The sequence below is a fragment of the Macrobrachium rosenbergii genome, chromosome 10 (assembly GCF_040412425.1).
Source record: "Macrobrachium rosenbergii isolate ZJJX-2024 chromosome 10, ASM4041242v1, whole genome shotgun sequence".
Taxonomy (NCBI): Eukaryota; Metazoa; Arthropoda; class Malacostraca; order Decapoda; family Palaemonidae; genus Macrobrachium; species Macrobrachium rosenbergii.
Genome location: NC_089750.1, coordinates 31,043,445 through 31,071,400, shown reverse-complemented (window position 1 = coordinate 31,071,400; position 27,956 = coordinate 31,043,445). Strand labels below are relative to the sequence as shown.

The following is a 27,956-nucleotide window of genomic DNA, read 5'->3' as shown; positions in this document are numbered from 1 at the left end:
ACATTGTAATATACAGACCCCCTAATACTAAAGTTTGACATAATAATTGACAAATTGGATGATATATGTAGAAATCACAAAGACTGGACTATACTCCTATCCAGAGACTTTAACTTTCCTTTCGTAGAATGGAAAGAACAAATAGGAGACTGTGGTTGTATTTATACATAAAAAAGGAGAGTAATGTAGCGCAGAAGATAAGAGGCAATTTGAAAAGCTATTAGATATGCTACTAGAACATAACATTCAGCAAATAAATCACCTGCCAACAAGAAAGGATAATATTTTAGATCCAGTATTTGTAAACGAGGTGAACTATGTTAAAGAAATAATAGTGTATAATACGAGTATTTTGGACCATACTGTCATAGAATTAACAGTCCGTTCCAAAGCACATGAAAACAGAGACAAGCAAAAGAAGAAAAAATGGGAAGGATATGGAAAATATAATTTCTATAGTAAAAATATAAATTGGCTAAAAATAAATGAAGAATTAAACAGAGACTGGGAAAACATTTTCGTAAGTGATAATATACAGGTAAATACGGATATATTATATAAAATATTAGAGGAAATATTGGAAAAATATATACTGAAGAAGAAAAGCAAACATCAGTCACGCATACCTTAAAAGACAGAAGGATCTTGTTCCAGAAAATCAGAAAGTGGAAAAAAGATCTTGCAAAAGAAAAGAATGCATGGAAAGTGATGGAGCTAAAAAGTAAGATAGAAAATGCAGAACAAAAGATTATACAGCCAAAAGAAAAAGAAAATCAGGACCTAGAAGAAAGGACCCTACAAAATATCAAGCAAAACCCCAGAATTTTTTACTCATATGCAAAAAAAGATGAATAAAATACGAGTAGAAATAGGCCCTCTAAGAACTGAAGGGCGATTAACGAATGAAAAAAAGGAAATATTTAACATATTAGCAGAAAGATATAAGAGTGAATTTACACCTAGAATTGATAATGACGATAATGATACAGAAATATGAGATGAAAATAGTGAATATTTATCGGACATAGATATTACTGAAGCCGATTTTGTGCAGGCTATTAATGAGATTAAAAATGGATCAGCAACAGGACCAGATGGTGTACCTGCCATTTTGTTAAAGAAAGTGGTTCATTCAATCGCAAAGCCGCTCACAATAATATTAAGACAAAGTATAGATACAGGCAAGATTTATGATGAGCATAAAATGATATTTTAATGATAAAATAAAGTTTGTTCATACTTACCTGGCAGATATATATATAGCTGTATTCTCCGAAGTCCGACAGAATTTCAAAAACTTGCGGCAAATGCAGTGGGGCCAGGTGGTTAGTATCCATTCCCGCCGCTGGGAGGCAGGTATCAGGAACCATTCCCATTTTCTATTCAGATTTTCTAGTGCCACTGTCTCCTGAGGGGAGGTGGGTGGGCACTTTGATTATATATATCTGCCAGGTAAGTATGAACAAACTTTATTGTATCATTAAAATATCATTTTGTTCATGAGACTTACCTGTCAGATATATATATAGCTGAATCCCACCATTGGAGGTGGGAAGAGACAGAATAGGATTTAGGAAACAAATATATGTAGGCGATTGACGCCTTGGTTCCTTACCTGTTAGCATAGCTGACTTCGTGATACTGTCACCCAAGCCTGCTTCTGCTTTACTAGAGTCTCCAGCAAGGTAGTGACCTATATAGCTGGTGAGTTCTAGATGATCTGTCCACGGGGGCGTGACCACAATGGGACTAGATCATAAGACCATACTGTGAGGGCAAAAGGAGCAACGACCAACCACCTGACCGAGCCTATCTAAGTCATTAAACCTAACATAAGCTAACGACTGGGACGTCCACCTCCGGTGGCCAACCCAACAACCATAAAACACAATATCAAGATTAAAAAATACTTCCTAACCTCTAAAGGATAGGATGAGTATCGCTCTCTGCCCCCAACACTGTGTCTGCGGAAACGTATGGTCCTAGCGAATAGCAGTCTTCATATATCGTCTTCACGTCCCGCAAGTAATGTGAAGCGAATACCGAATTGCTTCGCCAGAAGGTGGTACCCAGAAGATCGCTAAGGGACATGTTCTTCTGGGAAGCCACCGAGGTCGCAATGGCTCTCACTTCGTGAGCCTTGACTTTCAGAAGTCTCATGTCGCTGTCTTGGCAGGTAGAATGAGCCTCCTTGATCGTGCTTCTTAACAAGAATGCCAGAGCATTCTTGGACATCGGCAAGTCTGGCCTTTTGACAGAACACCACAGATTGTCCTGTGGGCCTCGACTTTCCTTTCGTCCTGTCTAGGTAGAACTTGAGAGCCCTGACAGGGCACAGGACTCTCTGATTCTTGCCCAAGAATTTCTGCCATACCCTTGATCTCAAAACTCTTGGGCCAAGGGGTAGAAGGATTCTCGTTCTTGGCGAGAAACATAGGGCTTAGGGAGCATACGGCATTATGCCCTCTAAAGCCTATGTGCTTGCTGATGGCTTGAACTTCACTAACTCTCTTCGCCGTCGCCAGAGCAGTTAGGAAAATAGCCTTCCTTGTCACATTCTCGAGCGATGCCAAATGAAGAGGCTTGAATGTATCCAACATAAAAAATTTCAGGACGACATCCAGGTTCCAGGAAGGCGTCCTCGGCTGAGGTACCTTAGCAGTCTCAAAGGACCTCAAGAGATCGTGAAGATCCTTGTTGTCGGCTAAGTCTAGACCTCTATGTCTGAAGACTGCCGACAGCATACTTCTATATCCTTTAATTGTCGAGACTGCCAGCTTTTCCTTCTCCCTAAGATGAAGCAGGAAGTCTGCTATCTGCGGCACAGAGGTCGTGGTTGAGGAAATCCCCTTGCTTCTGCAACATTTCCTGAAATTGGCCCACTTTGATTGGTATACCACATTGGAGGAGGGTCTCCTGGCGCTGGCGATAGCCCTTGCCACTGCTCTTGAAAAACCCTCGCTCTCGCCAACTTCGTGATAGTCTGAATGCAGTCAGACTCAGAGCGGGGAGGTTTTTGTGGTACCTTTCGAAGTGGGGCTGCCTGAGCAGATCGACTCTCAGGGAAGCATTCTTGGGAAGTCCACCAGGAAGGCCATGACCTCTGTGAACCACTCTGCCGCTGGCCAAAGGGGGCGATCAACGTCATCCTCGTCCCTTCCGACTTGTGAACTTCCTGATGACCTCCCCAGAATCTTGAAGGGAGGAAAGGCGTAGAGATCCATTCCTTCCAATCCCAGAGGAGGGCATCTACTGCTACTGCTCCTGGATCTAGTACGGGAGAGCAGTATAGAGGAAGCCTCTTTGTCCTGGACGTCGTGAAGAGATCCACCAAGGACGTCCCCATAAGCTCCACAGCTCCTGGCACACCTCCTCGTGAAGGGTCCACTCGGTCGGCAGAAGTTGACGCTGCCGACTGAGAAGGTCCTGTGGACATTCTCCACTCCTGCCACGAACCTCGTAAGGATCGTGATCCCCCGAGCATGGGCCCAAAGCAGGATTTTCTTCGCTAGGACAAACAGGGACCGGGAGCGAGTTCCTCCCTGTTTCTTGAGGTATGCCAGGGCTGTGGTGTTGTCCGAGTTTACCTGTATCACTTGGCCTGATACTTGGCTCTCGAAGAATTGCAGGGCCAGCAGAATCGCCCCTAACTCTTTGAGATTGATGTGCCAGGACACCTGTTCCCCTCTCCAGGTGCCTGACACTTCCTCCCCCCCCTAGTGTTGCTCCCCATCCCTCCCTGGACGCGTCGGAAAACAACACTAGGTCGAGGCTCTGAAGGTGTAGAGAAACCCCTTCCGCCAACCTCAAGGGGTCGAGCCACCACCTCAGGTGATCCTTGACGACGAGAGAGATCCTCAGGGTCTCCTCTAGATCCTCCTTGTCTATCCAGTTTTCCGCCAGGAAAAACTGGAGCGGTCTGAGATGCAGTCTTCCCAGGGAAACAAACTTCTCCAGCGAGGAAATGGTCCTCAGCAAACTCATCCATTCCCTCACCGAGCATGTTTCCTTCACCAGGAAGGATGAGACTTTTCTTAAGCATTGCTGCTGTCGTTCCTGGGACGGAAAAGCTTGAAAAGCCACTGAATCCATCTGAATCCCCAGATACACGATGGACTGCGTCAGGATCAGATGGAACTTTTCTACGTTTACTAGAAGTCCTAGGGACTTCGTCAACTCCAAAGACGATTTCAGGTCCTCCAGACACTTTGACTGCAAAGAGGCTCGAATGAGCCAATCGTCCAGGTAAAGTGAGATTCGTATGCCCGCTAAGTGAAGCCATCTCGCCACATTCTTCATGATGATCGTGAAGATCATAGGGGCTGTGCTTAGCCCGAAGCAAAGAGCTCTGAATTGGAACACCCGTCCCCCGAGTACAAACCTCAGGTACTTCCTCGACTGGGGATGTATGGGGACGTGAAAGTAGGTGTCCTGAAGGTCCAGCGAGACCATCCAATCTCCTGGTCTTAATGCTCCTAGAACAGACTGGGACGTCTCCATCGTGAACTTCTCCTTCACTACGAAGCGGTTCAGTCTGCTGACATCTAGGACTGGTCTCCATCCTCCCGACTGCTTCGGAACTAGGAACAGTCGGTTGTAGAATCCTGGGGAGTCCAGCTCCAGGACTTGCTCCACAGCTCTTTTCTCAAGCATTTGCACTAATAGCTCGAAAAGGATCTGTTGCTTCTCTTGATGGTAGGAGGGCGACAAATCCCTGGGCGACGTGCACAGAGGTGGCGTGTCGAGAAAGGGGATCTTGTATCCTCTCTCGATAACTTCAAGGGACTAGGTGTCCGCCCCTCTTGCTCTCCAGGGTCCCGCAAACGAAAGAAGCCTGGCTCCTACAGGTGTCTGGAGGCGCTGCAAGTCACTTCTTGCCCCTAGGTTTAGGCGGGCTCTGCCTCTGGAAAGACCTCTTCCTCGGGAGACGATCTCAGGAAGAAGCTCCTCCACGAAAGGGCTTCTGCTTCCAGGAGGTCTGACCAGACGACGACGTCAAAGGGACTGCCGGGCGTCTTGACAAGTGGGCCAAGAGGTCTTGAGTGGCCTTCTCCTTCAAGCTGGCGGCAAAATCCTTGATCAAGGACTGGGGGAAGAGATGGCTCGACAACGGGGCGAACGGCAATTCTGCCCTCTGCGACGGAGAAACTGACTTTGCTGTAAAGTTACAGTACAAGGGCCTCTTCTTCAAGAGGCCCGTACAAAAGTGGGAAGCCAGTTCCTCTGAGCCATCCCTGACGGCCTTGTCCATGCAGTTCAACACGCTGGACAGCTCCCCCAGGCTGATCGAGTCGGGACTTCTAATCTTGACGTCTAGAGCCCCCAAACACCAGTCCAGGATATTGAAGACCTCCATGGTTCGAAACAGTCCCTTCAAATGGTGATCTGTCTCCGACATAGTCCACGACACTTTGGCTGCAGACAGGAGGGACCTTCTAGGCGCATTGACCAAGCTAGCGAAGTCTCCCTGGGACGACGAAGGAACTCTTGAGCCGACGTCCTTTCCGGTCTCGTACCACATACCTGCCTTGCCGCTCAGCTTGGACGGAAGCAGGGCAAAAGAAGTCTTGCCTTGGGTCTTCCTTTCCTCCATCCAGGTGTTAACCTTCTTGAAGGCCTTCTTCGTCACCAGAGACGAAGTCATCTTGACAAACCCTGGCGCTCTCCTCGTCTTGGACGAAGCTAACTGCGAAGGAGGAGAGAGAGGAGCCGAGGGTTTGAACTTGTCGCCAAACAAGTCCTTGAGAAGACCGGCTAACACCTGGTAGTCCGTAGACGAGGAAGTAGGAGGCTGCTCAAGGTCTGCAGGCTCCAACTCACAAGAGACTTCTCCCTCTTCAATGGGAGAAACCAGAGTCTCCCAAGACCTTGGGAGAACGAAGGCCTTGAGGTCCAACACGCAGATGGGATCTTCGCTTCCCCGCAGTCTTTGATTGCTCTGAAGCGTCACGTCGAGCAACCAAAAAGGCGTCCAGATGAGCGTCCATCCGAGCGCCCAGCCGAGCGTCCTGCACGGCAGCGAGAGGAGCGTCCTGACGAGCAGCTACAGAAGCGTCCAGGATAGCTGCTTGCAGAGCGTCACGCTGCAGCCGAGCGTCACGATGGCGATCCAGCGAGCGGTGAGCACGACTGGGAGACGAAGCAGGTGACGGTGAAGACGAAAGAGGCGCAAGAGAGGGGGACTTCCTGGACCTCTTGACAGGCAGCCTCAAGTCCTTGCGTCGACGACGCGGCTCTGCTTCCCTCTCAGCAAGGAGAGAAGCCAACTGACGCTGCATGTCCAGCAGAATCCTCTTGGACGGAGAGGTCTCCTTCTCGGGGGAAGAGCTGATCCTGTGAGAAGACGAGGGGCGAGGGGACGCCTTCTTCCTCCTCAACGGAGCTAAAACAGCTCTCTCCCTGGAGCGACTGGGGCGCTCAAAAACTTCCTCCTCTGAAGACGTCCTGGTCCTCTTCTGTGGCGGGAAAGCGTCAAAACACTCAGAAGAAGACGAAAATACGCCTTGAGAAAGAGGACGTGAAGCGTCCTCTTCTCTGAAGCTTCTCTTAAGCGGGCGAGAGTCCTTCCGAGAGTTCCACCCCTTGCGCGGGGAGGACGCCTCAGAGGACGAGAAGCAGTCCTTCAGGATACGTGCACGCGCACGATCCTTGGCAGCCTGGGAAGCGTCAACAGGTCCTGAAGGGACGCCAGATTGGTGGGAAGCCCCCATAACCCTCTTGCGGCTTTCGACTTGCCCTCTCCCTGAGTCCTGGGAGTCCGACAGAGGTCTAGGCCTAGAAGCGTTATGGGGCCAATCTGACGCCCCCTCCACCACACTAGGGGGATCACTACACTTAACTGCACTTTGAAGAGAAATCACTTTCGATTCCAGAGCACGGATGGTGTTCATAATCTCCGTCAGGGCCATACCCTCCGCAGACACAACCTCAGCGCCCGAAGGCAATACCACAGGGTTAGGTGATACTACGCTCCTGGAGGAGGACCTCCTGATCCTATCACGCTCCAACTTGCGTACATAGGCATCATACACCTTCCAGCTTGCATCCGGCAAAGTCTCACACTCCTTGCAGCGATCATTTATCAAGCAAACCTGCCCCCTACACCTCATGCATACAGTGTGAGGATCTACGAAGCTTTCGGTAGCCTCACCTTACACTCATTCACACAACATACTCTGAATCTAGCAGAACTAGATCCAGACATCATCCAAAGAGCAATCAAAAGCAAATCCAAAACAGTCCACAAAAGCGTATGCCAATCCACAATCCAAAGTCAAAACCAAAAGTCAAATAGAATACTTAAGTGGAAAATAACGAGTTTACGAAATCCAAAGATGGAGGTACTGAAAACAGATGTTGACAGTACGGCGACAGAGAAAATCTGAATAGAAAATGGGAATGGTTCCTGATACCCGCCTCCCAGCGGCGGGAATGGGTACTAACCACCTGGCCCAACTGCGTGTGCCCATGAGTTTTGAAATTCTGTCGGACTTGGAGAATACAGCTATATATATATCTGACAGGTAAGTCTCATGAACAAATTAGCGTATATTACTCCAACTTTCAAAGGAGGATCAAGACTAGAGGCAAGTAATTATAGGCCTGTGAGTCTGACATCTCATATTATGAAAGTTTATGAAAGGGCAATGAAAAAATATATAATGAAACATTTAATGAAAAATAGTTTGTTTAATATAGGACAACATGGCTTTGTACCCGGAAAAAGTATACAAACCCAACTGTTAGTCCACCATAAAAGCATATATAAAAATATCATAAACGAAAAAGATACAGATGTGATTTACCTAGACTTTGCAAAAGCTTTTGACAAGGTAGACCATAATATATTAGCGAAAAAAATTAGAAAACATAACATTGTGGATAAAGTAGGAAGATGGATAAAAGAATTTTTGCAAAACAGAAAACAGATAGTGATTGCTAACGATGAGAAATCGGATGAAGCTATGGTAATATCCGCTGTGCTACAAGGTACGGTGTTAGCTGCATTGCTGTTTGTGATTATGATTGCAGACATAGACAGTAATGTTAAGGACTCGGTAGGGAGAAGTTTCGCCGATGACACAAGAATAAGTAGAAAGATTACTTGTGATGAAGATAGGAACTCACTACAAAGAGACCTAAACAAAATATATAAATGGGCAGAGGTAAATAGGATGGTATTTAACTCTGATAAATCTGAATCAATAAAGTATGGTGATAAACAAGGAATGCTATATGCATATAAAGGACCTAATAATGAGACAATCACAAATAAGGAAGCAGTTAAAGACCCTGGTGTGATGTTGAATAGGAATATGTTATGCAATGATCAAATAGCAATACTATCGGCAAAATGCAAAGCAAAAATGGGATGTTATTCCGACACTTCAAAACAAGAAAAGCCGAACACATGATTATGCTTTATAAAACGTCTTAAAACGTAGTCCACTTGAATATTGCAATATAATATGGTACCCACACTACCAAAAGGATATTGCACAAATAGAGAGTGTACAAAGGTCCTTTACAGCTAGAATAGAAGTTAAGGACCTTGACTACTGGGAAAGACTACTAAGAAATTTATATAGTCTTGAAAGGAGAAGAGAACGCTACATGATTATCCAGGCATGGAAACAGATACAGGTTGACCATCACAAATCCGGCATGATTGGGACCTGGAGGGTGCCGGATTAGCCATTTATTAGGCTAGAATACACGAAATCCAGTAGCTAAGCACCTCATCTTAGAATTAAAATATCCTATAAATCAGTACAAGTTGGTTAACCCTTAAACGCCTACTGGATGTATCATACGTCGACTAAAATTGTCTGTTGGGTGCCAAGTGGACGTACCGTACGTCGACTACAAAAAATTTCAATCTTCGGTCAACTTTGACTCGACCGAAATGGTCGAAAAACGCAATTGTAAGCTAAAACTCTTACATTCTAGTAATATTCAATCATGTACCTTCATTTTGCAACAAATTGGAAGTCTCTAGTACAATATTTTGATTTATGGTGAATTTTGAAAAAAACTTTTTCTTACGCCCAGTATGATAACTTTCGGCCGAAAATTTCAGAAATTCTTTCGTCATTTTGTTGTAATTTTTGCACTGTTCTATATTAGCCGTTACATAAAGTCTTATTTATGAAAATGTGCGCAATTTCAGTTTTGAAATACATATAAATACAATAAGAAAATAACTGATGGTTGTAGCTAGTAATATTCAATCATTTACCTTCATTTTGCAACCAATTGAAGTGAATTTTTGAATTTTTGAAAAAACTTTTTTCTTAGGTCCGCCAGAAATTCTTTGATCACGTTGTTGTAATGTTTGCACTGTTTTATATTAGTCGTTACATAAAGTTTTATATATGGAAATGTGCGCAATTTCATGTAGCATACACAACAGAAAATAACTCATGGTTGTAGCTTTTATCAGTTTTGAAATATTTTCATATAAATCACTATAACTGCCAAAATTTCAAGCTTCGGTCAACTTTAACTTTCGACGAAATGGTCAAAAACGCAATTATAAGCTAAAACTCTTACATTCTAGTAATATTCAATCATGTACCTTCATTTTGCAACAAACTGGAAGTCTCTAGCACAATATTTCGATTTATGGTGAATTTCTGAAAAAAAAACTTTTTCCTTACGTCTGCGAGCGGTAACTCGGCCGAACATCTCAGAAATTCTTTCGTCATGTTGTCGCATTAGTCGTTACATAAACTTTTATATATGAAAATGTGCACAATTTCATGTAGAATACAACAGAAGATGGCTCATGGTTGTAGCTTTTATCAGTTTTGAAATATTTTCATATAAATCACAATAACTGCCAAAATTTCAACCTTTGGTCAACTTTAACTTTCGACCGAAATGGTAAAAAACGCAATTGTAAGCTAAAACTCTTACATTCTAGTAATATTCAATCGTTTACCTTCATTTTGCAATAAATTGGAAGTTTCTAGCACAATATTTCGATTTATGGTGAATTTTTGAAAAAACTTTTTCCTTACCTCTCGCGCTGGTAACTCGCCGAACATCTCAGAAATTCTTTCGTCTCGTTGTCGTAATATTTGCACTGTTTTATATTAGTCGTTACATAAAGTTTTATATATGAAAATGTGCGCAATTTCATGTAGAATACAACAGAAAATAACTCATGGTTGTAGCTTTTATCAGTTTTGAAATATTTTCATATAAATCACGATAAATAGAAAAATTTGACTTTCGGTCAACTTTAACTCGACGAAATGGTCGAAAACTGCAATTGTAAGCTAAAACACTTACAGTCTATTAATATTCAATCAATTACCTTCATTTTTCAACAAACGGGAAGTCTCTAGCACAATATTTCGATTTATGGTGAATTTTTGAAAAAAACATTTTTTTATGTCCGCACGTTACGAATTCATGCATCATTTTGTGATAATATTTTCTCTGTGTTGCTTTGATCGTTTTACAATTTGTTATATACCAAAATCATCGCAATTTAGTATACAATACAACTAAAAAAAATTAACTCATTAGCTTTAACCGCGTTGTACTTACAGCGTGATTTGTATACAATTATATAAGTTTTTTTTTGCTGTCATATATTCCAATATTTATATATGATAATTTTTTTCATTTCTGATGGTTGCATACTAAACTTCAGGCAATGACAAAAAAAAGGAGCGAAAAATGAACTCTTAATCTTAAAAACTAAAGCGTGCTGTGATTTTTGAAAAAACTTTTTCCGCTTCGCGCTAACTCACGAACGCCGCGGCATACGGGAGACGTTTTTGTAAATAGAGGCTCGGTGTTTAAGGGTTCATAAAGAAAAGACAATTATCAAATACAGGTAGTGCTCGAGTTACGATAATTCGATTTACGATATTTTGAGTTTACGATTACGATGGGGTTAGCAATTAATACCGGTACAAAAATATTTAGGAAAAAATACGTTTAGAATTCGCGCAGGCGCAGGCAGCAGGTACAATCAGTCAGCGAGAGAGACCAACTTACAATAGAATAACTTCTTTTCCTCCATCTCTTTATTCCATCTGCTAGTTAAAAAAGTAAAAGAGAATGATAAAAGTATTGTTAGTAACATTATACTCTTGCGTAAATGCGTACAGCCATAAACAACCGAACGGGAAACTGTTATTTTGTTAATAATCGTATTGGATAACAACTGTTTTGCTTGTATTTCAACCATCATACGATAATACACAATTACTGTATTTATGTTACAAATGATGTTAAGTACTGTACAATAGGACTGATATATTTTTTACACTATACCCTTATTCGCTTTAAAACTACTGGGCATGAAAGAATACAAATTACTACTGTTTTCACGCCGATAAAAGATAAGTACGTAAAGCTCGTGTTATGATGAAATTAAGAGAAAAATAGCGAATGGAAATTATTTTTTCACAACGAAACGTGATTCCCGCTGAAAGTTATATTTCGACTAAATTAATTTAAAAAACATTTCGACTTAAAACACTTCCATGATGTGAAAAATATCCATGTCCCAAATAAATAAAGTATCCATATTCATTTACGCTAACTAGAAGCAAGAAAAGCGCTTTGAACTTGTTAAATGTGGCAAAATAAACACCGCGATATTCCCAAAACAAAACATTGATCGCAATTTATAATACAAAAGCAATATGAGAATATAGGCAATTGGAAACAATGTAGTAAAGCATAACTTTTTAAAAGATCTATGAAAAAGATGCACATTCATTATGTTGATGTTTGTATAATACTATTAATATGTGAATACAGTTCAGTATAATGTAGGCTAGGCTACCAGTTTATTGATGCAGCACACTGTGCCACCAAATCCAAGCGGCCGGCGAGCGAGTTAGCGCAGCGACCCGGGAATTTTGAAAATTAGTGCGGAACCAGAAATTACTGTAGCCGAAATTTGTGCCGGATTACTGATTGCCGGATTAGTGATGGTCAACCTGTAGAAGGAATTACTGAAAACATCATGGAGCTAAAAATATCAGACAGAGCAAGCAGAGGTAGATTAATAGTGCCCAAAACTATACCAGGAAAACTAAGGAAAGCACACAGGACATTAATCCACCACGCACCAGCATCGATAATGCAGCGTCTATTCAATGCGCTACCAGCTCATCTGAGAAACATATCAGGAGTGAGCGTAGATGTGTTTAAGAATAAGCTCGACAAATATTTAAGATGCATCCAAGACTGAAAGATGCAAAATATACCGGAAGATGCATTAGCAATTCTCTGGTAGACATCAGAGGTGCCTCACACTGAGGGACCTGGGGCAACCCGAACGAACTGTAAGGTCTGTAAGGTAAGATATGGGACCTACAGACCTGGAGAAGCAAGAGAGAACGGCATCTCTCTGCTTCAGAACCAGGTTTGCCCACAGGTTCGCAGTCTGGTGGGCGAGGTAGGAAATAGCCCTATCCCCAGATTGGCAGTCTCCCAAAGGCAGAGTCTTCCCCAGGCACTAAGGCGCCCGAGGAAGCAGCTACCTTCGATACTGTGAAGGACCACAGATCGAGCCAGGAGACTGCTTGGAAGGCCCCCATGGCAGTGGCTTCCAGGGTTGCAGCTTTTTGCTGGGAGAGGGAGATACTCTCTGCAGCAAGCTGCTGCAACATCAGACCCGGATCCAGATGAGTCAGGTCCGGGTCAACCTGCTTAGTCAGTAACGCCCCTACAGCTGGAGTGTAAAAGCATTTCTGGCGGGCCGGGGGAGGGGGGGGGGGGAGAAGCGTGGACCATGGCAGCCCCACCGAAGCCCTGGGTTCCTTCTTGGGTCCCCAAAAGGATTCGAGGCGCGAAGGACGATCCACAGAAAAGGCTGTGGTCCCTTCCCCAAGGTTACTGTGCTGACGAATCAGCACAATAACCTCTGCAAAAGTCCTCTGTATCTCAGGGGTATCCACATCCTGGGGCAGAGGACCCTCGAGTCCTTCCAGAGTGCGGTCCTCCCGATCTACTCTCCCTGCAGGAGGGGGAACCTTGGCAGACCCCCGTGATCCTTCCTGGACCATGCGGGCGTAAGACCTGGTCGAGCCTAGGACCAAGCCAGGTTCATACGCCCACGAGGTAGAACTCTGAGGAGAAAACTCGCCAGAATTCTTTCTGTCTGACTAACGCCCCCTGGAAGGAGCCGAAGGGGCAGAGGGGACAGGCGAGGAGGATCGGGCACTCCCACTGGCTTTGCTGGCAGAACCAACAGAGGCAGTGGGCTGGGATCGGTCACCAACCCGTGGTGGTGACGGCAGCCCGGGTCGAGGAGACTGCTTTAGCCTAGGCAAAGCAGTCTCCAGAGGAGAGCGGAGCGGCTTGCATGAGCCAAGCGGACATGGCCGGGGACTGGGAGGAGTCGAGCGAGCGTCTGGTTGGCGCGAGCTTGCACTGTCCTCTGGACGCGCCCCAGTCTTCTTCGAGGCCGTAGCCTCTCGGGAAGACTGAGCAGGTGACCTCTTCTCCACCTCTCCTGGCATTCGGGCCCGAGGGGCCAAAGCGCTAACCCAAGAACCTGACTTGGCACTCACAGGAGTGCCAGCATGAAGACCCGGGGGGCACCTGCATGCCCAGGTTCTTTCTCTCACCCCACGCCCTGGTCTGTACGGCAAGAAGTTTCTCCCGTATCAGCCTGGGGTACCCGGGTCTCCTTGGGGACCCGGGTACTTGGAGCAACTCGCATACGAGTGTCCGACGCGGACTCGCTGGCCTTAGAAGCAGGAATTTTCTTAGGCACAGCTGGGGGGGGGGGGTTGCAGACCTTGGTCTGCACGCCCTTGGCTCCCGATGCGACTGACCCAGAGGCCAGGGCAGCGGTTCCCTGATCCAAGGATCGGGAAGAGCTGACGAGAGATCCTACTGCCTTCCCTGTGGAAGGAGGCAGACCCTTGGAAGTATCGGTGCGAGATTTCTTGGGGGGGGACAGGCAGGCTTCTTCTCCTTCGGCCGCGAAGCCTTGGAAGGAGAAGCAGAAGAGGCAGCAGATGAAGACGATGACGAAGACGACGACGCCTTTCTAGACCTCTTCTTCTTTTTCACCATCTGCTTCAGTATCGCCGTCAGATCCCCAAACCAAGTGGGCGCAGCCGAAGACTCAGGAACAGGAGGAGGGGCTGCAGCAGAAGGCACATCCAGGGTAGAGACCGCAGTGCTCGGGCCAGCACTTACCTGGGCAGGAGCAATCGCGTGTCGGCCAGGAATGGAAGTGGGCAGGGCAGGGAATGCAGGCACAGGTGGTGCGTGGGTAGCCAGGCCGGGACGCACCAGTGTCGAAGGAATGGGGAGAGGAAGAGGAACAGACGAAGAGCCGGGCTGGATCAAGAAGCGAGGAACCATAGTTGAAGACGAGCTGCAGGGTCAGCAACGGGAGTAGCGACATTCACTTAAGGGAAGGATGACGTCACCATGTAGGAGGGGCCTGGTCACGTGAACGGGGCCAGGAACCCAGAAGGTAGAGGTACCGCATGATGCATGGCAGGGGAAGCTGAGACCTGGGTATCCAGGTACAAGGCTACCGATACCGGGAGCTGAGCGAACCTAGACATGGTGACTGATGTTGTAGTGGCTGTCGTTGCGGAGTGAGTGGTCACTGGAGTGGTGGAAAGATGAAAGACCAGTCCTTCCAGTGACGTGCCAGGTATGCCCTGGTGTAGCCAGGTTGATGACGAGTCAGTTGCCTGGCTATCCAGCCCAAGACCTGAAGCGAAAGTCGGGTTAGTTTGGGAAGCCTCTACCCACTCTGGAGGAAAAAACTCTCCTCCAGAACGGGAAGAGACCCCCGAGAGGATGTCCCGGTCCAACTCTACCCCGCGCCCTTCCACAACCGATGAGACGAATGAGGAAGGGGAGGGGAAGTCCTCACCCAAAGGAGATGGAGCAAGAAGGGGAAGCTCGCTGGGAGGGAGAAACGAACCCAACACATTCGCCACCACTGGAGTCGTCAGGGCATATTACCCTCGGACGAATCCTTGGTAGGCTTACAACGGTAACGTCTCCTCCCCTCGAACTTCCTCCATTGCTCAGGGGACCAAGAGCAACACTCACCACAAGGAGTGTCGTGCGAACCCACACGCCCCCTGCAAGATGGGCAGAGAGCGTGTGGGTCCGCGTCAACGTTAGACCTAAATGAATTACATCTCTTCCCTTCTACCCCGGGACACACACGCTGGGGATAGGAAGGCTTAGAAGGCTTGTCCATAATGAAAACAATAAGAAAAAACAAAGATTTCCCACCAAAAAGTGATAAAAAGGGCAGTCAGGCAAAGAGCGTGAAGACAACGTCCGCATGCTATGACGGCCGAAAGCAAATTGGAATGTTTACATCCGGGCAGGTGGTACTCCTGCATCCCGGAGAGTAGTCAACTGCCTAACCACCTTGTTTGAAGTTTAACGGCCGTTTCCAGCCTACACCTGAAAGTAATCCCTAATGTAAAGGACATAGGGTTTGTATACTGTATTGTGTCGGAACAAATGTTATATTGTATATATATTCTTAGATTGCTTTTGTATTAAAAATTGCGATCATAGCGATCAATGTTTTGGTTTGGAAATGATTACGCGGTGCTTACTTCGCCGTGTTTAATTCAGTTCAGAGCGCTTTTCTTGCTTCTTGTTAGTGTAAATGTATCTCTAGATACTTAATTTATATGGGACAAGGTTATTTTTCATTATACAAAGTGTTTTTAAGTTGAAATATAGCTAAAATACGTCTCACTGTGAAATTAACCCTTAAACGCCGACTGGACGTATCGTACGTCGACTAAAATTGCCTGTCGGGTGCCAAGTGGACGTACAGTACGTCGACTACAAAAGGTTTTTTTAAATGTTCGTGGAAAAATAGTTATAGGCCTAGTTTGCGAAAGATTTTAAACCACACGACTTGAGGGATGCTGGATCACGCTGTTGTTTTGTTTACAAGCGTTATCCAGCCGCGCATGAGCGAATTTCTTTCTTCTCGCACAACAGAGCATCAGCGACGCATCTCAGAAATTTTTTCGTCACTTTGTTGTAATTTTTCCACCGTTTTATATTAGCCGTTACATAAAGTTTTATATGTGAAAATGTGCACAATTTCATGTAGAATACAATAAAAAACAACCCATGGTTGTAGCTTTTATCAGTTTGGAAATATTTTCATATAAATCACGATAAGTGCCAAAATTTCAGCCTTCAGTCAACTTTGACTGGAACGAAATGGCCGAAAAACGCATTTGTAAGCTAAAACTCTTACATTCTAGTAATATTCAATCATTTACCTTCATTTTGAAACAAATTGGAAGTCTCTAGCACAATATTTCGATTTATGGTGAATTTTTGAAAAAAAAAAAACTTTTTCCTTACGTCCGCGTGGTAACTCTGTCGAAAATCTCAGAAATTCTTTCGTCACTTTGTCGTAATTTTTGCAACGTTTTATATTAGCCGTTACATAGAGTTTTATATATGAAAATGTGCGCAATTTCATATAAAATACAACAAAAAACAACCCATGGTTGTAGCTTTTATCAGTTTGGAAATATTTTCATATAAATCACGATAAGTGACAAAATTTCAGCCTTTGGTCAACTTGGACTCAACCAAAATGGTCGAAAAATGCAATTGTAAGCTAAAACTCTTACATTCTAGTAATATTCAATCATTTACCTTCATTTTGCAACAAATTGGAAGTATCTAGCACTATATTTCGATTTATGGTGAATTTTTGAAAATACTTTCTCCTTAGGTCCACGCGCGGTAACTCGGCCGAAAATCTCAGAAATTCTTTTGTCACTTTGTTGTAATGTTTGCACCATTTTATATTAGCTGTTACATAAAGTTTTATATATAAAAATGTGTGCAATTTCATGTAGAATACAACAAAAAACAACCCATGGTTGTAGCTTTTATCAGTTTGGAAATATTTTCATATAAATCACGATAAGTGCCAAAATTTCAGCCTTCAGTCAACTTTGACTCGACCGAAATGGTCGAAAAACGCATTTGTAAGCTAAAACTCTTACATTCTAGTAATATTCAATCATTTACCTTCATTTTGCAACAAATTGGAAGTCTCTAGCACAATATTTCGATTTATGGTGAATTTCTGAAAAACTTTTTCCTTACGTCCTCACGGTAACTGCCAAAAATCTCAGAAATTCTTTCGTCACTTTGTCATAATATTTGCACAGTTTTATATTAGTTGTTACATAAATTTTATATGAAAATGTGCACAATTTCATGTAAAATACAACAAAAAACAACCCATGGTTGTAGCTTTTATCAGTTTGGAAATATTTTCATATAAATCACGATATGTGCCAAAATTTCAACCTTCGGTCAACTTTGACTCGACCGAAATGGTCGAAAAATGCAATTGTAAGCCAAAAGTCTTACATTCTAGTAATATTCAATCATGTACCTTCATTTTGCAACAAATTGGAAGTCTCTAGCACAATATTTCGATTTATGGTGAATTTTTAAAAAAAATTTCTCCTTAGGTGGGCGCGCGGTAACTCGGCCGAAAATCTCAGAAATTCTTTCATCACTTTGTCGTAATGTTTGCACCGTTTTATATTAGCCGTTACATAAAGTTTTATATGTAAAAATGTGTGCAATTTCATGTAGAATACAACAAAAAATAACTCATGGTTGTAGCTTTTATTAGTTTTGAAATATTTTCTTATAAATCACGATAAGTGCCAAAATTTCAACCTTCGGTCAACTTTGACTCAACCGAAATGGTCGAAAAACACAATTGTAAGCTAAAACTCTTACATTCTAGTAACATTCAATCATTTTCCTTCATTTTGCAACAAACAGGAAGTCTCTAGCACAATATTTCGATTTATGGTGAATTTTTTAAAAAAACTTTTTCCTTACCTCTGCAGGCAGTAACTCTGCTAAAAATCTCAGAATTTCTTTTAGTCACCTTGTCGTAATTTTCGCACCATTTTATATTAGGCCTTGCATAAAGTGTTATACATGAAAATGTGCGCAATGTCATGTAGAATACAATAAAAAATAACTCCTGGTTGTAGCTTTTATCAGTTTTGAAATATTTTCATATAAATTACGATGTGACAAAATTTCAACCTTAGGTCAACTTTAACTCGACCGAAATGGTCGAAAACTGAAATTGTAAGCTAAAACACTTACAGTCTAGTAATATTCAATCAATTACCTTCATTTTGCAACAAACGGGAAGTCTCTAGCACAATATTTCGATTTATGGTGAATTTTAGAAGAAACTTGTTTTTACATCCGCGCGTTACGAATTCATGCATCATTTTGTGATAATATTTTCTCTGTGTTGCTTTGATCATTTTCAATTTGTTATATACCAAAATCATCGCAATTTAGTGTACAATACAACGAAAAAAATAACTCATTAGCTTTAACCGTTTTGCTCACAGCGCAATTTGTATACAATTATATATGAAATTTTTTTTTCGCTGTCATATATTCCAATATTTATATATGATAATGATATTTTATTTCATTTCTGATGGTTGCACACTAAACTTCAGGCAATGTCAAAAAAAGGAGCCAAAAATGAAATCAATGTTAAAAACTAAGCGTGCTGTGATTTTTTTAAAAAACTTTTTTTCTGCTTCGGCGCTAACTCCCGCACGCCGCCGGCATTTAGGGGTTACAGTAATTTATCTATTATTTTCGTTAGTAGATGACGATGGCCGTTTGGCAGCGTTTGTTTTGTGTAAAAAAAATTCAAGATTCCGTTCGCTATTTTCACTTGATTTCATCATAATACAAGCTGTACGTATTTATCGTTTATCGGCGTAAAAATAACGGTAATGTGCTCTTTCATGCCCAGTAGTTTTGATCAAAATACTTTCTCTCCCATTTTAATTACGTTTGAGTTTAATCCATGTTGCCGATGCACGATAATTTATATTATAGTCATTAGCAGCTTGAACATTGTTTTCTCAGCTTCAGCTACAACTTGCAGCTTAAATTTAGCAGTATATTTCCTTGCCGATCTTTTATCCATACCAAATAAGGGTATAATGTAAAAATATATCAGTCCTATTCTACCTAACGTCATTTGTGCCAGAATGTAAGGTAACTGTTTATTACCGTACAATGGTTGAAATACCAAGTAAACGGCTGTTGTTATCCGATTCGGTTATAAGCAAAACAACAGTTTCTTGGTCGGTTGTTTATGGCTGTACGCATTTACGCAAGAGTATAACGTTACTAACAATACTTTTATCATTCTCTTTTACTTGTTTAACTAGAAGATGGGGTAAAGAGATGGAGGAAAAGTTGTCTATTGTAATCTGGTCTCTCTCACTGCCTGATTACACTGCTGCCTGCGCCCGTGCGAAATTTAAAATCATTTTACAAATAATATTGTGGTATCGGTAATAATTGCTTACCCAATGCAAAATTGAATTATCATAGGGTGAATTATTGTAACTCGAAGCATTACCTGAGCATTTTAATAGATTTATCACAAAAAAGTGCATTTAGTCATGAAAATGAGATGAAAATACAGTATTTAGTGAATATTTCTCAGTGAAAAATACCACGAAAGGGCAAATTTTCCACAAATAATGGGTAGATACATTCCAAAGAGAAATCCATGAATACGTGAGTCCGCGAATCGTGAGAACGCGAATCCGGGGGATTTACTGTATATGTTCCATAGAGAAATCCACGAATAGGTAGGAGTTTTATTGTATAGCTATGTAATTACTTGGTAAGTTACTTATATGAGATCTGAATGTATAAACTGATCTAATAAGTAAAGCAGTTTCTTGTACTCAGTATGAACATTTATATCCACTAAGTTTATGATCACAGTGCAAATGTTAGAGTAAATACAAAATAAACACTGATAAACAGTGTCAATCCTCAAGAAATTTAATGAAGTTGAATAACACACATCTAGCAAAAATGGGGAAATACATCACAGCAGATTACAAACCTAATTATCAGCAAGTAATCTAAGCAAAGGCTCATTCAATGTTCATAAGCAGATAGCACAAATATAGCAAAAGAAAGTTTAACTTTGTAATATATTCTGCCTGCCTACTATCATGTAATGATAGATCATTATGCCATTTATTCTTAAACCCACTCAAACTTTCAACAAGAAATTTGAGTCTATATAAAATTTTAGCCAAGATGGTACAAACATATTAATAATGTTACAAATATCAAACCTCGAAGAAGAGTATACTGTATATGACCATTAGATCAATAAAACTACCTTTCTTACCTTTCAGTTCAACTTTCAATTTTTCTTTCTTGAATTGAGTTAAGACAGAACCTTCGGGATTGAGAAAGAAGTCCTGAGACTCAAGAGTAACAAAATTCCTAACCTCTGTTCCACAAGAGTTACATGTCCGTAAGCCACTGTCTTCAGTAAATGATGTTCCTGCACATTCAGTACACTTCATTGTCTGAAAGATTAATGAAAACATCAAGTTAAAATTTGTAACATGTTCATATAATAATGTTATCCTAGAAAATCTGACTGAAAAGGTATGTCTAGGCCTATAGATTAACAACTACTATATTATAAAAATTCAAATTCTTTAAGGATTTAAAAATGAAATTTTGATAATAAAATAATGTTTTATATATACTTACCAGGTAATTACATAGCTAACAATTCCTAGTAACCAGCAGCTAAAATTTGAAATTCATGGCAACAATTCTTTTGTTTTATTTTGGTGTGAGTAACTAGCCATGCCCACTTCCGGGAAAGGAGAGAAACAACACAAGAGAGGGCTTCAATTTGTTTATGCCGTAATGTCCATGTGAGGGGAGGAGGGAGGGCTCCCACTCTTTAATTACTTGGTAAGTATATTTAAAACTTTATTATAAAAATGTCATTTTTATATAAGTAACTTACCAAGTAATTGCATAGCTGATTCTCAGATTGACAGGAGGTGGGGTTCATGGACCTATTCTACCCCAAAGCATTAATAAAAGTAAGGAGTTGAGAATAGAAAAAGTTGCTGGCATTGATACAATGCTTGTTGTTTCCTTACCTGGTAAGAGAGCTGCCACAGGAAGATACTGCCTCAGGTTGGCACTCACCTTAACCCACAGAGGTGTGGCGGTACAGCCAAGTGTCACCTGCTACCGAAGTGGGGACCTTGCAGTGAAGGACTTCCGAAAGCTAACAAAGCAAAAAAGTTGCCCCTGCCCTGGGCGCAGTACCAACACAAATTACTCAGATAACAATGCTGTTACCTATACCACAAAATTAAAACACCACCACCCAACCATTAAAAACCCTGGTGGACATCCCAGTACTGAGTACCCCCAAACTCCCTAAGACTCAACACCAGTTTTCAAGGCAAAGAGTAAGGATAGAAGGAATGCTTCCTATACTTCCTCCCCCAACACCATGCCAAGGTACTGCAATTATTAAAAACTGTTTCAACACCACTTAAATAGTGCAACATAAAAACTGACTTACATTTCAACTATGCAGATTGAAAAATGGAAGAAAGAGAGAAGTTATACTTAAATGCTAACGACGTCGCCACAGCCCTGATCTAGTGAGCTCTCACTTTCAAAATAGGTAAAAGCTCTTCCCCTACTTGGGAATGTGCCTGACGAATGAGGTCTCTTAGGAAGAGAGGACATTCTTCGAAAGAGGTTGAGGGGATTCTTCACTGAACACCATAAGTTATTGGAAGGACCTCTTATTTTGTCAGTCTTATGAAGGTAGAATTTAAGTGCCCTCACTGGGCAAAGGGATCTCTCTTCACCCTCTGAACCTACTACCTGTATTAGGTTCTTAATGCTAAACGAACAGGGCCAAGGCTTTGCCGGATTCTCGTTCTTTGCAAGAAAACCAAAGTGTAGGAACAAATCACATCAGCATTAGAGAAACTGATTCTTTTATCAAGAGCCTGAATCTTGCTTACTTTCTTGGCTGTAGCTAAGGCTACTAGGAAGAGGGTCTTTTTGGTTACATCCTTTAACGGTGCAGAGCCAAGAGATTTGAAAGGTGGACTGGAAAGCCATTTAAGGACTATGTCTAAGTTCCATGACACTTGTTCTATACCCTTTTGTTTACTAGTGTCGAAAGATCTAATAAGATCAGATAAGTCCTGATTCGAGGACAGACCCAGGCCTCTGTCTGAAGACCGAGCTCAGCTACTCCTGTAGCCCTTAATAGTGGAAGAGGATAAGCCCCTAGAAGACCTCAGAAATAACAAAAAATCAGCAATCTCAGTCACAGACGTTTTAGAAGAGATGTGACTTCTTTTGCACCAAGCATGGAAAATAGCCCACTTGCTTTGGTAGACGTTGGAAGATGACTGTCGCCTGCATTTTGAAATAGCTTCTGAAGCTGCTCTCAAAAAGCCTTTAGCTCTGAGGAGCTTCTTGACAGTTTGTAACCTGTCAGAGCTAGAGTAGAAACCTTGATGGAATTGCCTGAGATGGGGTTGTCTGAGAAGCTTGATTTTTGAGGGAGCAGTCTTGGGAAGTTAACTAGGAGACTTATCAGGTCCAGGAACCATTCCCTCAGTGGCCAAAACAGGGCTATGGGGATCAACGAGGCATTCCTGTGAGATCTGAACTTGTTTATTACCTCCCTTACCATTCCGAAAGGAGGGAGGGCATAAAGGTACAGTACTTGTCTGACCAGTCTACAAGCATGTCATCCATCTCCCATGCTCTGAGGGATCTGGTACTGGTGAACAATAAAGAGGAAGATGGTGGTTTCTGGAGGTAGCAAATAGGTCTAAAGTCAGCCTTCCCCACAGTTTCCAAAGGTCTAGGCAGACCAATGTATCCAAAGTCCATTCTGTGGGTATCACTTGGTTGCTGCAACTCAGTTGGTCTGCTAGGACTTTGCCTGCCTTGTAAAAATCTGGTTACTATTCTTGTCTCGTTCTGATTCACCCAGGGAAGAAGGTCCCTCGCTGCTGCGCAAAGGAAGAAGGAATAAGTTCCCCCATTTGCTGATATAAGACAGGGTGGTTGTATTGTTTCAGTGTACTGCTACAATCTTGCTTCTGACTTCCGAGGCAAAGGCTTGTAATCCCAGACTGACTGCTTTCAGATTCTGTTCCTGTGACCACATCCCAGAGACTTTGCCTCCCACGAGGGCTCCCCAACCTAAATTGGACGAATCTGCATAGAAGCTCAGATCAGGGTTCTGAGGAAAAAGGGACCTCCCTTCTAGCAACCTGTCTTCGGACCTCCACCAAAGCAGGTGCTTCTTGATGTCCTAAGTTACTTGAAAAAGGAGCAAGTCTGGATGCTTTTTTCTGTCCCAGCTGGCTCTGAGAAAAAAACTAAAGGACCCTCATGTGGAGTCTCCCCAGGGAGACAAACTGTTAGATGGAAGCCAACGTCCCGAGGAGACTCATCCATTTGTTGGCCGAAAAAGTCTGCAGGGAGAGAAATTCATCTGCAGTTCATAGACAGGACTCCACTTCCTTGAGGGATGGAAAAGCCTGAAAAAAGAAGAGAATTCAGTCATTCCCAAATATACTATCTGTGCTAAAAGAAGGGACTTTTGAAAATCCTCCGTGCAACGTTCCTTCCTTGGAGAGCAAAGGAGCCAGTTGTCCAAATAGAGAGTGATCTTGATGCCCATGAGATGGAGCCAACCTGCCACAGGGGCAAGTATGCAGGTAAAAACTTGAGGGACCGTTAAAAGTCCAGAGCATAGGGCCCGAAACTGGAAGATCTGGTCCCGAAAAACGAATCTGAGGTGCTTCATAGAGTCTGGATGTTTGGGGACATGGAAGTATGCATCTTGCATGGCTATGGAGACCATCCAGTCCCCTTGACGAATGGATGCAAGAACTGAGCGATTCGTCTCCATTCTGAATTTTTTTGTCTTCTGTACGAAGACATTCCGAATGCTGATGTCGAACACTGGTCTCCATACTCCTGAAGACTTCAGGATCACAAAGAGGTAATCGTAAAACCCCTCTGATTTTACATCCGTGACTACTTCTATTGTCCTTTTTTGAAGAGGGGATGAAACTTCCTTTGATAGGGCACAAAACCTTTTTGAGCCTATCGAGTAGGCAGTCAAGGCGATGGGCTTCTTGAATAAGGGTGGATCTTCTTTGAACGGAATAGAGTAAACTTTCTTGAGTACTTCTACAACCCACTGCTCTGTTCCTCTCTTGCTCCACTCCTCCCAAAAATGAAGGAGCCTGGTACCTACTGCTGCATGGAGAACACTATCCTCACTTCTTGGAGGAAGGTCTGGTTGAAGATTTCTTGATAGATTTGGAAGAGAAGCAGACGTTTGCTCTTGGTCTAGACTGAAACCTTTGCCTGCCCTCTCGAAAAGGATGACGCTGCAAAGGCAGGGATGATCTCTGCCGAAAGAGGAAATCTCCCTGGGACGTTTAAAGGACTGTGATAAAAGGTCCTGTGTAGACTTCTTTAGTAAGTCTGATGCGATCCCATTAACTAACAACTGTAGAAAAAGGAAGTCACATACCCCCTTTGAGGTAAAAGAACACCAAAGCTCTCTTTTCTTCAATATGCCCATCGAATAGGTGGAGACTAACTCTTGGGAACCGTCTCTTATCCCTGTATCTATGCAGGAAAGAGCGGCAAGAAGATCTGAAGTGAGATTCGCAGGAACCAAAGGAAAGTTCTGGATTTTCTTAGCAAGGGCGCCTACTGCCCAATCCAGGAAGCTGATTACTTCGAATACTTTGAAAATATCCTTAAGTGGTCTAGCTCCGAGGACGAAAACATCACCTTGGCTGCTGCAAACGCTGACTTACGAGAGGACTCAGTAAGACCCGAGAAGTCACCCTGGGAAGAGGCAGACACGCCCAGGGAAGGAGCTTCTCCGATAGCATAATAAGAGTGTCTTCTTCGCAACAAACATGAAGGGAGATAACAGAATGCAGCCTTTCCTTGCTCTCTCTTGTCTGCTAACTAGCACTTAACTTCACTCATAGCCTTCCTAGCCGAAGTAGAGAGCACCATCTTAGGCAGCTTGAATGACTCTGTAGGCAGGTTGCTCATCTGGAAGGTGGAAGCCAGAGAGAATGGGGCAGCTGGCGAGAAGAATTTAGTAAAACTTCGAAGAAGAAAGCGTAGGAGAGCCGTATATGCAGAAGGAGGAGTATCCTCATCTGGATCCTGACTCTCTTCTTCGGTCGACAACACTGGAAACAAGGACGCATCTACGGCGCTAGCAGGAGGAGGAGGGGGCTTCAGAAAACCCAAGATGTTGTCCAGGCATTTGTTGGATGGGAACTAGAGCCAGATCCACAACAACTGGTTTCGTCCCTTGCAGCTGTCGCTGAACAATGAGAAGAACAGATTGGAAGTTCTGGCGCCAATGGGTGCTGCTGGGCGTTCAGGAGCAACTGGCCGCTCAGATGCTACTGAACGTCTGGGTGCTACTGGCACTCAAGCGCTATTGGGCGCTACTGAATACTTAGAGGTCAAATGAAGTTCTGTCACTGCTACACTTCAGGAAGCTACTGAATGTCTGGATGAATGTATCATTGCAGAAAGGCGCCCGGGCACTAATGCGTGCTTGGAAGCTGCAGGGAGATCGGGCACCGACGGGCGCTCTGACACAGGGCTATTGCACTTAGAAACTGAGGTGGTCTGTTCGGGATCCAAAACTTGAAACTTCACAGGCGAACGTTATGGCAAAAAATGCTCTGGGCTGTCCCAAAAGCTGCACGATGGTCCAGACTCCTTGACCTTCTTACGAGGCACCTGAGGGGTGCTAGACACATCCACTGCAGGCCTTTTCAGTGGTCTGGATTCATCACTAAAACGCCACTGGCGTCTGTGTTCAGGACTAGAAGCCTCTGAACTGGAGGAAAGATGGTTTGAATCCAAAAAGATGCCTTTCCAACAGCTGTCTGCCATCACCTTGGACTCAACTGAAGGTGCGACTGAGGGGCAGACTGCACCAAACCTCCCTTGGGCCTCGGGTATGACTTCTCCCAAATGTAGGGGAGTATGTCAGGGACCTTTGCCTAGGAGAATCAGCAAGAAAGACAGCCAGCTCCTTCACTAACACTTCACCATGAGCACTTTTTCACAGTCCATATGCACGCGAACTGAATCTCCCAATTGGATCATAGAGTTCACCAACAACTCAAACTTATAGTCAAACTTGCATCTAGGTTGGCAATGGCAGTGGGGTAGGAAGTATGGGAGCTGGGTACAGGATCAGGTGGTATAGCTGAATGACCGGGAATTGGAGACATAACAGAAATAACAGGATCACCAGAGGAAGACATCAAAAATTCCTGGCTAGCTAATGACTTGTCACTCCTAGCCGTCGCTTTCCTCTTCCTATTTCTTTCCAGTTTGGAAAGGTGAGAAGTCAATACTTTCCACTGTCTAGGGTCCCAGTTGACACATTCAGCACAAGCCAGATCTAATGAACAAACTTGACCCCTGCAACCTGTACGAACTGTATGCAAGTCATATTTGGCAGAAGTTAACCTCGTATTGCAGCCTTTGCTGCAATAATGAGTGCTATTCGTACCTGTGTCAGACACTGTCGGTAACAAGTTGACTAACTAAAGTCTTAAAGGTGAAAAAAAAAGTCCAAATTCTGAAAAATTGTCTTCAATAACAAACCTGACTAAATAAATGCCAAAAGTCTACCAAAAAATCCAAAATACTTCACCGATAACTTGAGGATAACAACCAGTAAAGCCTACGAATTCCAAAAATCTAAGCTGCTGCTCACAAGCTTCATTGGGAACCGGCAGAAATAAACTGAAGCTCTCTGTTGTGTTGTTCCTCTCCTTTCCCGAAAGTGGGTGGGGCTAGTTACTTACACCAAAACAAAACAAAAGATTCGCTGCTGTGATTTTCAAATTTTAGCTGCTGGTTACTAGAAATTGTTAGCTATGTAATTACTTGGTAAGTTACTTATATAATTATATAAAAATACACAACTTATTCTGCACAACCTTATTTGTTGGCCACTTAAATTAGAAAATTGACCATCAAAAACTAAAGTAAAATCACAATTTTTGAGAGTAAATTGTATTTTTTCTAACTATACAAACCTAAGGTCCTTTACATTAGGAATTACTTTCAGGCGTAGGCTGGAAACGGCCATTAAACTCTTGAGCAAGGTGGTTAGGCAGTAACTACCGCCAGGTAGGCGGGGATACCCGCCTGCCTGGATGTAAACATTCCAGTTTGCCTTTTGGTCCAGGTTCAGATTGAGGGATGGCATGATGTGGGCATAGTATGTAATGTAAAGGACCTTAGGTTTGTATAGTTAGGAAAAATACAATTTACTTTCAAAAACTGTGATTTGTTCCGACACGATATACAAACCTTTGGTCCTTTACAATAGGAAGGCTCACTGGTTGGAGGGAGGAATCTGAGTGAGTCTCCTGAACTGACTGGAGTTCTGCACACCTGGGTTACTCCTCCTGGTCGAAAGAGCGGGGAGGAGTACCGTGCCTCTGACATATTGATCGTAGTGTAGGAACTGCAAGATCAAATGTCAGATACTGGACCTTTTCGCATGAGTGAGGAAACATAATTCCTACGAAATAGGCTGGAAGGATCTAGAGTCGGAGGCAGTGAGGAAAAGCCGAGATAGGGTTCCCTTATTGCCAGTCTCTCCTTCCTCCCCTTGCTAGAGGAAGGAGCGGAATTGCTTCTATGATTATATAAGATAAATAGAACGGGTGCTCGATGTGTAATCTTACCGCATCAGTGCCAGTTCCAGCAGGTATTGGTTCGAGTCCTATTCTCATCCCTAAGGAGAAGTTGGAGGATGGGGAAGGAGGAGGAAGAGAGGCCAGTCACTCTCGGAATACTTCTCACTTCCAGAACCAACACCTTAGGCGAGTTGCTACTCATCCTCTAGAAGGAGCCTGGTAAGACAACACAACTTGTTGAGCAGCCACCACAGAGCCAAGGAAAAAGGGTTCCAAGGGCCTGTGGGCAAGACCGAAGGAAGAAGACAAGAGTGTGGTCTAAGAGACCACGTCTTGCTT

General features: G+C 43.2%; 1 protein-coding gene across 1 annotated transcript in view; it reads right to left on the bottom strand.

The window, feature by feature from the left end:
* TAF1B (TATA box-binding protein-associated factor RNA polymerase I subunit B) overlaps positions 1 to 27,956 on the bottom strand; it is a 371,762-nt gene that overhangs the window by 298,320 nt on the left and 45,486 nt on the right. The window contains exon 2 of the mRNA XM_067110128.1: positions 20,231 to 20,414. Within this exon, the coding sequence (XP_066966229.1) occupies positions 20,231 to 20,411 (181 nt within the window). The 5' untranslated portion in view covers positions 20,412 to 20,414. The remainder of the gene's footprint in view (positions 1 to 20,230; positions 20,415 to 27,956) is intronic.